This window comes from Lytechinus variegatus, chromosome 8 (assembly GCF_018143015.1).
Source record: "Lytechinus variegatus isolate NC3 chromosome 8, Lvar_3.0, whole genome shotgun sequence".
NCBI lineage: Eukaryota > Metazoa > Echinodermata > Echinoidea > Temnopleuroida > Toxopneustidae > Lytechinus > Lytechinus variegatus.
The window spans coordinates 2,174,051-2,192,223 of record NC_054747.1 but is presented as its reverse complement, the minus strand read 5'-3'; the positions used below and the strand labels follow the sequence as shown (position 1 = coordinate 2,192,223).

The following is an 18,173-nucleotide window of genomic DNA, read 5'->3' as shown; positions in this document are numbered from 1 at the left end:
AATTGTAACCTGGTGCTTAATAGATTCTTTGATGTACAAGGCCAAGGCCCCCGAGTCAGCTTTAGCATTTTTGACATATCCCTGTAAAGACATATTTTCCTTCGGCCCTATTTTTATTTCTGCCAGACAAAACAATATCATACAAATTAAAAACATTGACAAAATCTTCTAGTTTTGAGGAAGATTTAACCCCGTCCCAACTCTTGTGTATCCATTTACATTCCAATAACAAATTTGAATATTTTGTTCTTTCAGTCATAAGGTGCATTCACGTTTCGTTCCTCAGATACACCTTAAACAAGAAGTCTATCGTTTATTATTTCTTGAAGAGCTCATTTCAATTCCCCATCCATTTTTGCTAAAGTGATAACGATCATCACTATACAGATGAGTGTTAATTGTTCCACGGTAGAGCAGGTTTCTGTGATGAACAGTTTTAACTCTTCTGTCACATAATGCATCAGCCATCAACATGCACGCTGCTGATACCATTGGTTATCATCTCGGGGCGTGCCGAGAATGTAACTATCTTCATTGATTTGAAGGACACTTTGATCTGACCAGTGAGGTTGTTCATTTTACAAGCACAATCAAGTGCACTAGACCGTTCAACGTCATTGCCCCACTAGATTTCAACCAAGACTCAACATCATCCATTGTACAGTATATTGAATTACTTTATGTAACTTAAAATTTTGGGAAAACTTATCCGGATCAATCCCACTTATCTGTGAATTTCCAACTTTAACAACTTTTCTCATTTTATTTTCGTTTCTGTCATTCATTTGCCCTCTGCTTCCATCATACTTTTAATGTTGCTCTCTACTCATATCACATTCGTGTTTCTTTCTTTCCTCATGTATTTCATTCATCCCCTCAGCGGGAAAATCCTAGGTACGCCACTGATGTAAAATAAGAAAGTTATAACATTTTGAAGTTAAACATTATATGCACAACTCAATGACATGCAAATGAAAAAAAGTCGATGATACCCCTCACTCACTTTATTTTTTTCACTGTTTGAATTATATAATATTTCATTTTTTCACAGATTTGACATTAAGGACCAACTTGACTGAACCATAAAGTGATAAAACAATTACCATAATACGTTCAGGGATGAATGAAAATTGATTTCACATTACAATGAGTATGTGATATTTCATACTAAATAGTAATTCAAAGAGTGATTTCACCAGTCCCCTCATTATTATCTTTATTCTTGTGAATAAACAGCGGGGGTTTTTTTTACTGCGCAAGCACCAGACTGTTTTGATAGGGGGGGGGGGGGGTGCTCGATCCATGCTAATCCACTTTGACCTAAGGTTGTTGACTTGACATTTATTTTGAAATAATTTTTTTTACCGAAGGTTAGTTTAGGCATGGATTGCTGGGGAAATCGTGTACTGATTGCTAGCTGCTAAAAACCATTGAAATGGTTGCGAGGATGATCAGCCTTTGAATGTCTGCTTTACTGATCTAACGAAGCATTAAGCATTATATGCAACCGATAAAGTTTAAACCTTTCGCACATTGCCTCGAGCTCATTCTAGAGTAGTTTGTGATCTGTTAGGTCGGATCCCGGGGTCGGATAATATCCATACCATACCAGACTTTTTGCAGCTCATTGAGAGGAAGATTCAAGATGAGTTCTGTTTTTATCGACGAAGGAGCAGTTCGAGATGGATACGAGAACGTCAGGAATGACGAAACCCCAGAGAATTGGTAAGAGATTATATTTAGTGAGTCAATTTTCTGTTTTCACAAATACTGCGTGTGGAACTCTGCACCTCGCCTTTGTGTGACTGAGTGGGCGTGTCCTCGATCGGTTTGAGACGACGAGAGGCGTTCTAATAGTTTCTCCAATGTTCGAATTTATTAGTTTTATTGGTGCAAACGGTGTGATATCAGTGGATATTATTAAAACTTGTGATTATACTTTGGCTGAAGATATGCATATATTTACAGATTTAGGGCCAATGGCCGTATGCAGAATTGCTTTTCATGGGGGTCAGGGGGGGGGGTGGTGTTACACCCACAAATGCAATAGCTCCCACAAATTATGTAACAACTTATCCACACATGTGATAACGCCCATAAATGTAATAACACAAGTAGAATGCATTGTTATTCAACGCTATTTACGGAGACTCAGTGCAAAATGCCGCCACCCAAAATCTCACGGCCTTTTCCCACGTGAATCTTGAATCATCATTGTAATCATCGGATCGACCTTTCACACGGAAAAGTCGTACCGAAATTCAAGTGGCTTTTAAATCACCTCCGGAGTAGAATTTGAATTCGTAATTTTGATTAGCGTTCGTAATTCTAGTTAGGTTTGGTAAAAAGTCGTCATTAACCCTATGTTTCACTGCAATCATAATTCAAATTACGATTTACTTACCCTGTGAAAAGTTGGTTACATTGATAGGATCTTGCCCCCCCCCCCGAATCTATTGAACCTTAATATTCTTAAACGCAAACTTAAAAAGATTCTCATCTGTCAATACTCCACACCAACAAGTCTAGCTAACACATAACCTAAACTAAAACTACATAATAACTTAACCTTTAACTAGCAATAAATTTGTCAAACTTTACTTATAAAAAAAACAACACTACAACATGATACAATACATTACGACCTGTGCACCTGCCATGTTCCTCTTTCATTTGCACTTTTTATTTGCACCTCTCTTATCTCCCTCTTTCTTTCCTTTGCCACTTTACCCTCCCTATTATAATTTTTGTAAGTAGTTTTTTTTGTGTGTGTTACCACTGTAATTATTATTATTTGAACTACTTTCTCTTATTTTATTGTCGCTTATTCGTTTTATTTTGACATTTTGCCGATAACTTGTTTTAAGTTTGTCTTCTGCGTCCGTCTCGATTTTTGTATATAGTTGTATATATAGTTTGTTTATAATTAGCATTGAAACTAAGTTTAGGGGCTTGCCTTCTCTACAAGCTTTTGCTTTTCTTGGCAAGTCCCTCCGTTCATTTCTTGTTTCTTTTCATTGATAAAATTACTGCAACAAATTGTACTTTTGTTTAATTTATATTCAATATTTGTGACGAAATTTCATTGATTTGTCTTTATTATCTATTATATTGAATATGTATTGTTACTTTCATTGTATTTTGAAAAAAAATTGTTGAACGGAAATAAATAAATCTAACTCTAAATCTAAATAAATCTACATATGAGGGATTCGACGGTGTCTCGCACTCATAATTTAATTTGTAATTCATGATTATCTATTGATACCATTAAAGGGCCTCAACCATATTCACAGCTAATGTGTTGATGGTAATTTCTGTGTTCCAAGATGATTAAGGAATCATACCCCGCCCCCTCCCGTTTCAACCTCACTCCCTAATACTCCAAACCTCCATTATCAGCGACCGTTAACATCAGCCGTTGCTTTACTTCACGAGAGAAATGTATAAAGAAATGTCTATGTCATGTAATAGTACACGAAATAAAACGAAATGAATATTTGTTGGTTTTTGTGTGATAAAATGCAACTTCAATTTATCTGTGTATACATTCTTCTTTTCTTTCCGATTAACATGAAGATGAAATCTTTTCACTGTTTTTATTGTTGTTTTTTGTGTGTCTTTTCTTCAAAATCAAGGTTTCATCGGGTTGGACTTGACTTAACACTTAAAATTGCTCGAAATTCAGATTTAGATTATTCATTTTCCGTTCACAAAGCACAACAAAAGCAAACAATCAAACAAATTTAAAGTACAACATCAATCGGAATAATGCATAAGAATTAGAATGTATAAACAATGACAACTAATGCAAGCTAAAGTAGCTTTGACTAAAAACTATATAAAACAGAACGGAGGGGCTTGCCAAGAAAAAGCAAAGCTTGTATTGGAGGCAAGCCCCTGTAACTTTAATACATATATTACAAAAATATAGTATAAAGGAGAGACGGAAGACAGTTTAAAAGGAGGCTATACAAAATATCGAAGGTAATAACGAAAGAGTGACACAAATTAGAATAAATGATAAAAATAATAATGATAATAATATGGTTACAATAACTGTGATTGCGAGGGAGGAACAGAGAGGCAAATGTATGAGAGAGGGGGCGGGGGGTGCAGGTAAAATTCAAGGTGCGAATTCTCCAACGCGCAACCAGAAAATAAAAGCATTTGCTTTCGTATTCAGACCGAAACCAAACCACCACGTTTACATTCACAGGTAGGCCAGTATTTGAAAACATCAATCACAACGAAATAGAAGAGATTTGGTAATGTGAAGAGGAGAAAAAAATAGACAATTTCAATATCAAATTGATATCAATTTCATATTACCTAACTCCATGGAAATATTGACAGACCACCTAATTCGTCCATATGACGAATCAAAATCCAGGTATTATTTTTTTAATTGTTGTTGTCAGTAGCGGACCGTGACCCGGAGGAGACAAAGCATGGGGGGGCACAGCATTGTTCACAGACAATGCAGTGCCCCCCCAATGCTTTGTCTCCTCCGGGTCACGGTCCGCTACTGGTTGTTGTTGTTATCAATATTGTTAATAGCAGTACTATTATTATCGTTATTAATACTACTACTGTTGTTGTTATTAGTGTTATCTATGGTAAATGTATTATCGTTGTTATTATTGCTATCTCAATATATTCTCCTCAAAAAAGTTTGGAAATATGAGTTTGGCCATTAATTTATCCCAACTGCTAATTTCACACAATGCATCTTTCATAAGATTCTAAAGATCTTTCAATATTCTTTAAAATGATACAATAATAATGATAATAACAATAATGATAATAATATAGGTATATTTACGCAGGGTAGCCACTTCAGTTTCGATATGCTACATGATATGATTATAATTCACATGGAGGTGCATTGCCTTGAAAGGCAAGGTAAAAATTCAAAAGTTGCAAATCAAACAATATTGAAAGTCACTGTTTTTGTTTTTTTTTCCGTGGTGACGAGTGAGTTTCTCAGCGGTTTCTTTTAATTGTTTTCATGCACCTTAACATCAACATTACCATGGAATCAAACATACCTCTGCACAAGCAAACATATACATAACAAACAAACATGAATGGGTATTTGAAACCACGACTCAAACCATGTTATCTCACAGATCTCCACTATAGATGTTGATATTAAGGTGCCTAAAAACAAAAGAAACCGCTAAAATCACTCATAACCACGGGGAAAAAAAGAACACTGACTTTAGATATTGTGTCATTTTGCAACTTTTGAATTTTGACCTTGCCCCACATTTTAAGGCACTGCACCTCCATTTGAACCATAATCATATCGTGTGAGATATCATTATCAAGAAAATTAAATGAATTTGTAATTGGTATCAATCGTGACACATTAATACTTACTAAATATTAATGTATTAATATATAATTCTAACAGCTCTTTTGCTGTTAGACTTGTTCTCTGCCTTCGACACGGTAAATCACACTATCCTTTTTAATACACTTAGTTCAATGGGTGTTAAGGGTGAGGCTTATGGTTTGAGTCTTATCTCTCATTCCACTCTCAGATTGTTTGTATCAACGGTTGTAAATCTGATGTTCTGCCTCTCTCTTGTGGAGTACCACAGGGTTCTGTGGGCGGGCCAACTCTCTTTTCGATTTATTTATCTGGCTTGCGACAAGTTCTGTTGAAACACAATATAAAATACCATATTTATGCAGACTACATCCAACTCATGATTTCCTTTAATTCGGATCAACTAGCTTCAGAAAGTTCCATCCATCGTCTTGAATGTTGCATGGTTGATGTTCACGATTGGCTGACTTCTCACTCCCTTAGGTTGAATCCAGCCAAATGTGAATTTCTTCTTTTTTGGCTCCAAAGTACAGCTTAGTAAAATCCACATCGACTCCATCTCATTTTCTGGCCTCGCTGTATATTTGTCAACCTCTTGTCGCAATCTCGGTATAGTTTATGATTCTCACATGACAATGTCGAATCACATTTCTTTTATTTGTAGATCAGTTCGCTACCAATTGCGAAATATTGGTTTTATTAGGAAATACTTGTCTCGACCGGCCACAGAAAAATTGGTTCACGCTTTAAAGGCGAAGTTCACCCTGAAGAAAACTTTGTCGTAAAAATAGCAGACAAACTAGTAAAAAATATTGCTGAAGGTTTGAGAAAAAATCCGTTAAAGAGTAAGAAAGTTATTAGAGTTCAAAATTTTAGATTTGTGACGTCATAAACGAGCAGCTGCCCTATGTGTTGGAATATAAAATGTATGAATTTCAAATTTTGTATGGTTCCTGATGACTTAATTTTGTCTTTTCATGATCGGGAGTGAAACGATTTGTCTATTGATATACAAAAGGTACAGTGAAAACCATTTTCAATTTTCTGAGAAAATGACATTTCATTGATATTTTACCATTCGCTACGTAGGAATGCTGCTCGCATATGACGTCACAAATCAAATACTTGAAATTCCAATAACTTTTTAATTATTTGATGATTTTTTCTCAAATCTTCGGCAATATTTTTTATTATTTTTTCTGCTATTTTTACAATAAACTTTTTGTCAGGGTGAACTTCCCCTTTAATTTCTCCCGTCTCGATTTTGGAAACTCCCTTTTGTTTAATCTACCCCAGAAACAGTTAGTCAAAGTTCAGAAACTTCAAAATGCTGCCGCTCGCATCGTTTCTCTATCCACCAGGCGCACTCACATTACTCCTATTTTAAGATCCTTACATTGGCTCCCTGTAAAACAGCGTATTATGTTCAAGATTTTGTTGTTAACTTTCCATTGTGTTCATGGCTCATCTCCCCAGTACCTTATTTCACTGATCAAAAGTTATACCCCTTCAAGATCCATACATTCCTTCCTTTCCAATTCTCTTGTTACCCCCAAAGTTTCCAAAACCTGGGGTGAAAGATCATTTGTTTATTCATCCTCGAAGCTATGGAATAGCCTCCCTCATAACATCAAACAGTGCTTGACTTCTGATACTTTCAAAAATTACCTCCAAACATTTCTGTTCAATTCTTCTTAATTTCTTTTTTAACTTCCTAAAAGGCGCCTTGAGCACTCTTCAGAGTGGATTTGACGCGATATAAGTCTAATTATTATTATTATTATTATTATTAAAACCGAGGAGCGATTATCGATCAAAGTCAGATTTCCAAACTTTTTTGAGGGGTTTGTTTTACAGGGGCGGATCCAGGATTTTGAAATAGGGGGGGCGCCAGCGGCGAGGGAGCGAAGCGACCGAGCGGGGGAGGGTGTGGGAGGGGGGATACCCCCCTCCCACGGCAAGGACTTTTTCAAAAAATCATGTCCAAAAGTCGTATTTTGAGAGCACCTTTAGAAGAAAAATGCACACTTAAATCACTGTAACTTCATGAATAAAAGACACATACTGACTCATTTAGGAGCTGGTTTCCAGTCACACACCGTATAAGCGGTCATTCAAAACATACATTTGGCAAAGGCTCTTCACTTGCTTGCATCGTGTGATTGAAACGTCAAATTTAAATGATTCGAAACTGAGACTTGTAATCGATAAGTTCCGAATAATCCATTCTGTTTATTGTTATTTGTGTATTTACATTGTGTGTTTCAAACGAGAATTGTTTAGTCGTATGACAACATGCATAAAATTTGGTTCTTTTTTCCCCAAAATGCACAGTAAATTGTTACAAACTACAGAAAAAACGACATCATCTTCTGGTAATCAACCTTTTCCCTCGTATTATTTTCAAATCATCTTCAATAATCCAGTCATTCTGCACAACCTCATTAACCTATATCAAACATTAAAAATGGGGTAAGGGGGGGGGGGGGTTAATGTCACAATTTCTACTTTTTAACAATACACAATGTGTCCTCGGGACGTTTTTCCCCAGCACGAAAGTATTTTTATTCTCCCCCTCCCCCCCACGGTCCAACCGCGTAGCCAGGATTTCATTTTGGAGGGGGCGGTAAATGCACGCGAAGCGTGCCAACACTTACAGAGCGCGCTCCATAGGGGGTGGGTGCAGGGAGGGGGAGATTCCCCCTCCCGCGCGAAGCTTTTAGTGTTTCATAAATTAAAATGAAAAGGAGCCGTTTCTCTCGTCTCTAGTACCTCCAATTCGGTTGACTATATTGCGATTTTGAACCTTGTTTTCAAAAGTGATTGTGAACGCACAAAAGAGGTATACAATGGATGAAATTAAAATGATAATAACTCCGCGCGAAGCGCGGAAGCTAAAGCGTTTTATCAATTTTTCTTGCCATAAAAAGGGTCCAGAGAAAAGGGTATTCTCAAAGATATATTGAATACTTTCTTTGGAAAGATCAGATTTGATTACAAACAATTGAGCAACAGTGCATATTTTTAACTCGCAAAACAGAGAAGATTGGTAGAGGAAGATATTCCTCCCCGCGCAGAGCAATGAAACCATGAAATTTCAAAGGGCTGACGTTTCATCAAATGTAGATATCTCTAATACCCAATCAGCTCTAATTCAATTGATTTTCTAAGATTATTGAACTTCATTACAAGGAAATTAGTGAGCAAAAAGTTGAAACTTCTGTGATTTATTGAAATTATCTATCTATATAAAAAAAGATGCCTAATTTTTTTGACTTATCCTGAAGCGCTTCATTTTGAATATGAAGAAACTTAAGTGTCATTCAAAATTTCAAACTGAGGGCGCAAAACAGGACAGGAGATGAATGTATACAGGGAAATGACATGAAGATTAATACAATTTGAGTAAAAAGTATTGTACTTTTTTTATTTAATATGACACGAATTTCATACCTTCCTCTTTTTAAATTAGGAACCTGTTTGCCCCAAAATTATGGTTGTTTAATAATGAGCTGAAAAGCGGGAGAAGTTGACTTTATGGAGGTGACGGCAGAAACTGATATTAAGATTTTACCCGCTCGGGGCCGACCAGACCAGAAGTTGCGCGATCAATTTAAAAAAAAAGATAACTTCATATATTTACTTCGGCCTAACCTTATATACCCAAATTCATGCCCTAATGTATACAATTTTAACTTTAACTGGCAAGAAGCACATAGCTTAGGTGGAAAAACAGGGTTAGAGAAAAGGTGGGGGAAACAATGGAGAACTTCAATATTGTCATTTAACCGCGCGCAGCGCGGAAGCAAAATTCATATATAAATTTAGAGCAAGAAGAGTGAATTAAGGAGTTTCTCTTTTGAGAAAAAAATTAAGAATCAAAAGAAACAAAAAAAAAACACAAAGCTACCTTTCTTTCCTTTCCTCCCTTCCCTTCTCCTTTTCTCCTCTCTTTTTTCCCTTCTTTTTTTCTTTTTGGGGACTTTTTTTGGGGGGGCGACCGCCCCCACCGCCCCCCCCCTGGCTACGCGCCTGCGCCCAACCCCCACCCCCCGTCACATAAAATCTTCGCTCCTTACGCTGACATATAGCTGCCTATACACAGCAAACGCGGAGTGGGGTCGACTGGTGATTGAGAATATACAATTTTGCTCCTTTATAATTCGTTGGAATGATTGCTTCGGCGAAACTTAGTTGGGGCGCCCTGGATAATATGCCTCTGAATCTACCAGAAAGTGTAAAAGTTAGTTTACATTAAATACAAATATGTCTGACCTATACATTTCAGTGAAAACGTACATGACCAAGGCAGAATGATAATGCTGCGCACGTGGCGCCCGATATAGGGCTTCATCTTTGAGTGAAGAATAATCTCGGGGATAGACATTATCATTCGCATCGTTGACACTTTCTCTCGCGATCTGTTACTTACAATTTACATGTATTTGCCATAAAGACGGACAAACGCATGTTACAAAAAACACAAAATTTCGGAAAAAAATGATATCCAATCCAACATCTTCACACTGGTCACTGCACTGCAACTCCCGATTACAAGTGGTGCAACTTTCCAACCAATCGACTTGCGCGCCCTGGAATTCCGGAATTTACATATTGCAATACAGTATGACAGAGGTGCATTTGTGCGAACACAAAGGCCATGAGCGTAAGTTAAAATATAGTTTTGACTAGATCTAGCCCTTGAAATTGACTACATTGTACCAATCCAGTAAATATAACCATCCAAAAAAAAAAAAAATCCGGCGAAAATAGGGGGGGGGGGGGCGCGCGCCCGGGGCGCCCCCCTCTGGATCCGCCACTGTTTTATTAATATTATTATTATATCATCAAGCCTTAATAATCACCACCATCATCATCGAATGTAACCATTGTTTTTCTTCTCTCTCTCTTATTCTCCTGCTTCAATCTTACATTTAGGGTGGTCCTGAAGTATGATGGCAAACAGATATTCGTATATGAAAGTGGTATTAACTACGAAGATTTCTATGCACAATTTGGAGGTATGTAATCCATTCTGCGTTTAATTCAGAAACATTGGCTGGGCTTATACCCTATATATTCCAGCAAAAATATGAAATAACTCGAAGCATAATTATATACAATAAAATACGGTGGATAGCCCACATTGAGCGTGACTGACAATAACAGGCAGTCTTGGTGTAAAAATAGATATTATTGTATAGGCTTATACAATAATATCTATTTTTACACCAAGACTGCTTTTTATTGTTCTGTTAATTGCGTCTTTAACATCATGTGTGATTTTATTCGTACCAAAGTATAAGTTGATAATTTTTCAACCTAAGTCATATCATTTTCCCCTTAAATCCCTTTAGAGATATGCTACAATCAATGAACGACTATATATATATATATATATATATATATATATATATATATATATATATATATATATATATATATATATATATATATATATATATACAGTGCGTCCCAGAAAAAAAACGAAACAGAGATTTAGTGACGATTAATCATAACTTAATCATAAATAAAATAGACAAATGACCTACCAACGTAAAGCTTAGAATCTCCTCTTTCATCTGGTACTACTTAGATTATTCATCATTCACGCATGAGCGAGCAAAAACAATTCAAAGAAAGAATGCCAAAAACTCATTTGGCGGGGTGTATCTAAATTTCCCCATGACTAAACATTGCAATATCTGCTCTTTTATTCACAAAAAATGGAAAACAAGTAAAAAAAGTTATGATCCTCGAAACAATGCGTGTTTTTCCCAGTTTCCCACAGAAGCTATCGCGCGGTAACAAAAGAGTTAATGCATGGTTGATCGTCAACAAAACGGAGCGTCGAGAGACTTTGAACGCTAGCCTGTAAAACCTCTTCATTTTATGAAATTATTGAAATTCAAGCCTTATTTCAAATAACCAAAACTTTGTTATTCCTTGACTATTCTCTGTATTGGGTATGTGTGGTTTTCTTTTTTAAACCCAGATACGGCCCGCCAAGTGACTTTTTAAAATCCCTTATTCAAATTGTTTTTGCTCACCCATGCGTCAATGCGGAATAATCTGAGTAATATCAGATGAAAGAAGAGATTCTAAGCTTTACAATGGTAGGTCATTTGTTTATTGTATTTGTGATTAAGTTATGATAAATCATCGATAAATCTCGGTTTCGTTTTTGTGGGGCGCACTGTAAATATACGTATATATACTTAAATTATTTATTTTAAGCTAGTTGCATGCACAGACTGTTTCACGCTAAGGCTCATCAGCGACTGACACACTTAAAATAAGAATAAGCAGTAGAGTATAACATTGGGTTAACATAGCATGTATTTCTATTACGTATTGTTGAATGGGGTTCCTGAAGGGGTACATGTGTATTGTTTATTACATAATCACGATAATTAGGGGTCATTACAATATGTATGGGGGTGGGGGGGGGGGGGCTGGTGGGGCTATCGATATAGAGCAAGGAGGAAGTTTTTCTTATGTCTACAGGTAGATGAGTTCAGTTCGAGAGTTCAAATTGTTGTTTTTGTTTGCGGTGATGATGGAGTATCTCTCCCATAGGCAGATGTTAAACCCAATGTTGAGCTTTAAAATTGTGCATAGAATGGAGAAGAAATTTAGTGAGAACTTCGGAAAAGGAGAAAGCAGATTAAGAAGTACGGGAAAAATAGTTTCAGACATAATACTAATAGTAATGATATGAATAATATATTAAATTCTAATTGAAGATGGAGTAGTAAAGTTCTTTGAAAAAGAACGACTCACAACTCAAGAGATTTTGCAGGTAGGTGAATTCCGCCAGGAGGATAGTATAAATCTTGCTAAATTGCTTATTAGCATAGGGCTCTGCAGTATTGCTGTTCTAGAGCTTGATTTTTGCTATCGAGCGTTGAAGTTCACCAAATAAGTAGCTCACGAGATTTTCGCATTGAACAGAATAGGCTATTTTTTCAGACTTCACAAGATCAGTACGTTGAGCTTTAACCTTTATTACTCAGTCCAAATCCATGTAAAATTTTACAGTATATTTCAGGTTTCTATATTTAAGATGATTAATCCATTCATGCCAATATTCCTTTGCTCTTTTGAGGCTAGCAGCACATTTATTTTCATTTTTTTTAAGTTTGAAAGATGACGAAAACATAATTTATTAAATAAATTTGACATTTCTATAACAAATTTTAGAAATAGCTGCACTTTATTCAAAATCCATGTCACTATCACCAAAACTTGCGAAGCTTCAGAGGAATGTATGAGTTCAATGATATATTTTCAAACCTATTAGCACTTTTGTTGGGGAAATTTTTGAATGAAAAAATTACGCTAAAGGCTTCGTATCTATGTGAGAAAACATCCTAAGCCACTCAACCCTCCATATTTTGCAGCATTGCAAACTAAAGCTTTATTGTGGAGGTATTAAAAAATGGGCCCATGGATTTTTTTCCGGTAAATATAACGTGAAATATCGAATAAGCAGTCAGAATGCGGGTCATGAGGCAAATCAGCTGAAACCTATAGCTTATTAATCACATCAATAATCATGACGTCAATGCGCATAGCATAAAGTATGCGCAGATCATGATGGGCACAAACATAACTGTGGACCTCCTGAAAGGTCAAGTCCACTTCAGAATAAAATGTTAATTTGAATAAATAGAGAAAATCAAACAATTATTATGCTGAAAATTTCATCAAAATCGGATGTAAAATAAGAAAGTTATGACATTTTAAAGTTTCGCATATTTTTCACAAAACAGTGATATGCACAACTCAGTGACATGCAAATTAGACAGTCGATTATGTTTACCACTCACAAATTCTTTTGTTTTTCGTTTGAATTATACAATTTTTTTTTTTTACAGATTTGACAATAAGGACCAGCTTAATTGGACCATATAGTATTATACAATGCTTATTGCACATGTTCAAGGAAGAATTAATCGTTGTTTCACACGACAACGGAGAAAATTTGAATATTTCATATAATACAATACAAAAGAAATAGTAAATGAGTGATGTCGTCAGTCTCCTCATTTGCATACCGACATGAAAGTGAATATAACTGTTTTGTGAAATTAAGCGAAACTTAAAAATGTCATAACTTTCCAATTTCACATCCGATTTTGATGATGAAATTTTCAGTGTTATGCTTGGTGGATTTTTTCTGTTTTTATTCGATTCAACTTATTGTTGGGGTGGACTTGTCTTTTAAGGTTTGTACTGCCAATTGTCTGCCAAAATATTCGTCATGAATGGATATTTGTTAATCTTTGTATATGTGATTTCATTTCATCATAACCTTAACAGGAATGTAAAAAAAAAATTGCATAACATATCTTTTCTGTTGGAAATGAATTTGAATTCGAGTTTTTATGGTTTTAATTTTAATTCGAATATCTCTGTCTTATTTAGATGAAGAAGCAGTGTATGGATACGTTAGAGTTGAGACTGGTGACGAAATGAGTAGACGGGCAAAGTTTGCTATGATTACGTGGGTTGGGTCGAATATCTCTCCGCTAAAGAAGGCGAGAGTTAGCACAGACAAAGCCTTCGTCAAACAGGTCTGGATTGTAAGTATCTGTTGCACCATTTCTTGTTATTAATCATTTTTTTTCTCGCCTGCATATCAGAGCGATATTATAGGCACCGCTTTTCGGACGGCGGCATCGTCAACTTGAAAATCGTTACCAAGGTTAAGATTCTTAAATGTCATCATAACTTAAGAAGTATATGGACCTAGTTCATGAAACTTGGACATAAGAGTAATTAAGTATGTCATAAGACTAAGGTCAAAGGTAAATTAGGGTCAAACTTTCACCATGTTGGGGTATTTGTGGAATTGTCATCATAATTTTAAAAGTTTACAGATCTTGGGATATAAGAGTAACCAGGTATCCATGATTGTCTTGTATGTGTTTCAGGTCACAGACTAAAATCAGAGTACTTATAATACAACAGAATAATAAAAATAATATAAATTGTAAAATAGTCTTAAAAATAACAGACTTAAAGGGGAAGTTTACCCTGACAAAAAGTTTATGGTAAAAATATCAGAAAAAATAATAAAAAATATTGCAGAAGGTTTGAGAAAAATTCATCAAATAATTAAAAAGTTATTAGAATTTCAGTTATTTGATTTGTGACGTCATATGCGAGCAGCATTCCTACATAGCGAATGGTAAAAAAATCAATGAAATGTCATTATCTCAGAAAATTTAAAAAGGTTTTCTCTGTACTTTTTGTATATCAATAGACAAATCATTTCACACCCGATCATGAATAGAAAACAGAATTAAGTCATCAGGAACCATACAAAATTTGAATTTCATGCATTTTATATTACATAATACATGGGGCAACTGCTCGTTTATGACGTCAAAAATCCAAAACTTTGAACTCTAATAACTTTCTTACTCTTTAACGGATTTTCCTCAAACCTTCACCAATATTTTTTATTATTTTTTTTGCTATGTTTACAACAAAGTTCTCTTCAGGGTGAACTTCCCCTTTAAGATTTTTGACTTTGAATATTAACAAACCGCTGGAACGAAACGAAATATGAGAGAAAGGAAAGAGAAAATAGACGTTAAATGACGAGCTGGGATTGGCTAAACCAAGAGTGAACCACCTGATTCACCCGATTGAATGTTTAAGTCACAACCTATCTACGAAAATTAGGATTTTCTGAATATTTGGCGGCCATTTTGAAAAAGCGCCCTCATGATTTAAGACATTTGAGACATTCTTATTCAACGTAAAAAGAAGAAGAAAATATGGTCTTTAAGGCTCTCTGTGATATAACCAATCTCTTGATCATTTACATATGCTAAGTAAAGATTATTGAAGCTAGCCTGTGTAATTGTTTATTCTGACTGAGTGAAATTTTGGCTGTTCCCTTGTAAGATTTCTTTCGGAACCCAGTTTAGTATGCATTTAAAGTTTTTAAATATACAGTCGAATGATTTATCACAGAATGTTGTTTGGCGCTAGATTTAAAGGGGCCTCTTGTCTCAACCCACCTGTATGCTTGCAAGGCAAACGACTAAGAAATTCCGTTAATTATTGTCAGATAACACTTGGGCTGTACAGTTCTGATTGTTCCGTTTCTTTATGGCATTTGTCTGATAGGGAAATTCGCATTAAAATACACCAAAATACATATATTCTTTATTTTTTTATCTTCTCTTTTTGTTTCTGTCTGTCTTCTGAAATGTCCCGTCTCTCAATTTCACATATTCTCACCTTTTTTCTCCTAAACTGCAAACCTCCATCAACATCACCCCCCTCTCTCTCTTTCTCTCTCTCTCTCTCTCACCTCATCTCCCATTTTGTTCCTAATGCAGCAATTTGGCAAAGAGATTATTGCTGATGAGAAATCTGAGTTGGCATACGACAAGATAGCAGACATACTTGAACGGGCATCAGGAGCCGCCTACGGGACTGGAAAATAAACTTGATATTACGTAAATAAGCTTAATCGTTCATCATTTTACTTCTTAATTCTATTCTAAGTAAATTTAGGATGTTTTTCTTTTTAACTTAACTTTCCCTTTTCTCGTAAGCTACGGTCGCAAAGGTTGAACAACGCACCAAAATGAATAAGATCTTCTTTAAAACGAAACGATTTTGGCTCTATAATGGGTTTAGAATACGTTTTTCATAAGAATGCCTCCAGCTATTCTTTCGTCATACTTTCGGCCATCTGACGGTTTTTGTCGTCCCAAGATGGTGTTATGTGTAGTTCATGGCAATCTCAAGTCATTCATGAGAAAATATATTTTAAATTTAATTCATTTTAAAGTTGCAGAAAGTGTGTAGCTACGCCTCACGAATACCTTACGAACGCCTTAAAAGAAGAATAGTTCGTTATAGCACCGTACGAATTTTCATTCAAAGAACGTGTTACGATTTACGAACACCTTTAAACACCGTAACTCAAGGTGTTCATGCGATCATGATGGGAATGTAAGGCTTTTAGAATTGGCTCTCGACCCTACAAAATCATGTGTGATTCTTACGATGTTCTTACGGCTGCCATATACGAACAGAGATTTTCGTATGACGTTACAAAAATCAATAAACAAGACCGTCGACCAAGCTGCGAACTTCCTACGGCCTTCTTGAGAAGATCTCTTGAAATGATAAAAAAATTGTTCGTACGGTGATTATAGCAGTTCTTAATGGTATTGTATTGATGCAGTCATAGATTGGTTATAGATTTATATAAATGTTAAAAAGATGACTTCGTTTAGTTTAGTTTATATTACTTTTCGAATGTAAACTTTTATATGGTGTAAATCTTTGTATAATTTGCGCTCCCGTTGAAAATAATTATATAATGATCGTAATATCATCATGTTATTCAGTTTATGGGGCATCAAAATTCCCGTTTTGGTTTATATCACTTTGTCAACATTCACGCTGTAACTGTGCATTAACGCTCCCTAGAAGAGAAACAAACCCTGTGTAGGCCGGGGGGGCCTCGGACCCCCCCCCCCCCCCCTCTCAACGATTCGGGCAATATTTTCGCCGCACGAATTTATTTGACCGCGCCGCTCGCTGACTTTTTACTTTCAAATCTTGCGCAACTTTTGAGACCAATTTACGTCACCCGGTTACGTGGTTCCGAAATTACGCATGTCAGACCAAAGATTGCTTAAAAACGTGATTTTGTGTACAAAGCGATGCAAATTGTGTTTTCAACCCAAAATCATAAATGTATGAATATTTTTAGTTTTGCTGGTCTAAATGTATTAATTTTATGTTTTTTATGATCTCAGAAGAGCTCCCAACAAATTTCATTGAAAAAAAAAACAATTAAAAGCACAGAAATGCATAAGAAATTGCAAAAAACCCACAATATAATACATAAGAAAATAATTATATATCATAATTTTGTTCATGTACACTTGCTAAAAACACCGTAAAGAGTTTCTATACCAAAATTTGAAGATTTTGAGGTTTAGGGAGTTAAAGGAAAAATTACGATTCGCATACTAATTACGCATAAATCAGCATAATCACTTAAAAGCAATTCACATGAAATAAATTACTATACAATTTTGTAAATTATGTCCCAGACAATCCGCGTGCCAATTTTCGGCACGATCGCGCGGTCGACGGCCGAGATCTCAAGAGGGGGAGGGGGCATGGGAGCCCCCCCCCCCGCCATATGAACTCCCAAAATACCCCCGCCTAGATAGGGTTAAAGCAAGTAGAATTTTAGTCAGAATGAATATATTTCATATTGATATTGATAAGGTTGCGATCGTGAAACTAGTATAGCAATAAAAAAAATAATTCTCATAAAACTAGTAAAGCTATCTGTTTCCTGTATAGTTGATTTATTTCTGTATCAGTTGACCAGTCTTTAAGTTCAAACTAAACATGAATTTTATGCCTTAATTAAAAGAGAAGTTGGTACGTTTATAAATTAGAAATAATGATTTCATCCACAAATGGTTATATCCCCTACATCAAAATGTTCTAGGGCTTCCCCTGATACACTGTAAAAACTCCAGGGTTGATTTAACACCAGCCCGGACTCTTTATCTGTCCACACCAGAGAAGTATTGAAATAACACCAGTTTGGAATCAAACCGCTGTAATTGGTTTTGTATATTGAAACACATATCAGGTCCCCGTCTTACAAAGAGTCGCTCCGACATTCTCTTCCACCGATTCTTCACCCTTTATGTTCCTGAGCCCCCGTTTTTATAAAGAGTTACGATTGATCCGATCAATCACAACTATGGAAGGCCAGCAACGTCAACAGTATGCATGTTTTTTCAAAATATTTTCTAGCTATGATGTATAT

At 35.7% G+C, this 18,173-nt stretch overlaps 1 protein-coding gene across 1 annotated transcript; it reads left to right on the top strand.

Annotated features, from left to right (window-relative positions):
* Nucleotides 1-1,442: 1,442 nt before the first annotated feature.
* On the top strand, nucleotides 1,443-16,848 carry LOC121419803 (coactosin-like protein). The gene is made up of 4 exons (XM_041614265.1): nucleotides 1,443-1,725; nucleotides 10,277-10,359; nucleotides 13,769-13,926; nucleotides 15,700-16,848. The coding sequence occupies exons 1-4, from the start codon at nucleotides 1,646-1,648 to the stop codon at nucleotides 15,805-15,807; spliced, it is 429 nt and encodes a 142-aa protein (XP_041470199.1). The 5' UTR covers nucleotides 1,443-1,645; the 3' UTR covers nucleotides 15,808-16,848.
* Nucleotides 16,849-18,173: the final 1,325 nt, after the last annotated feature.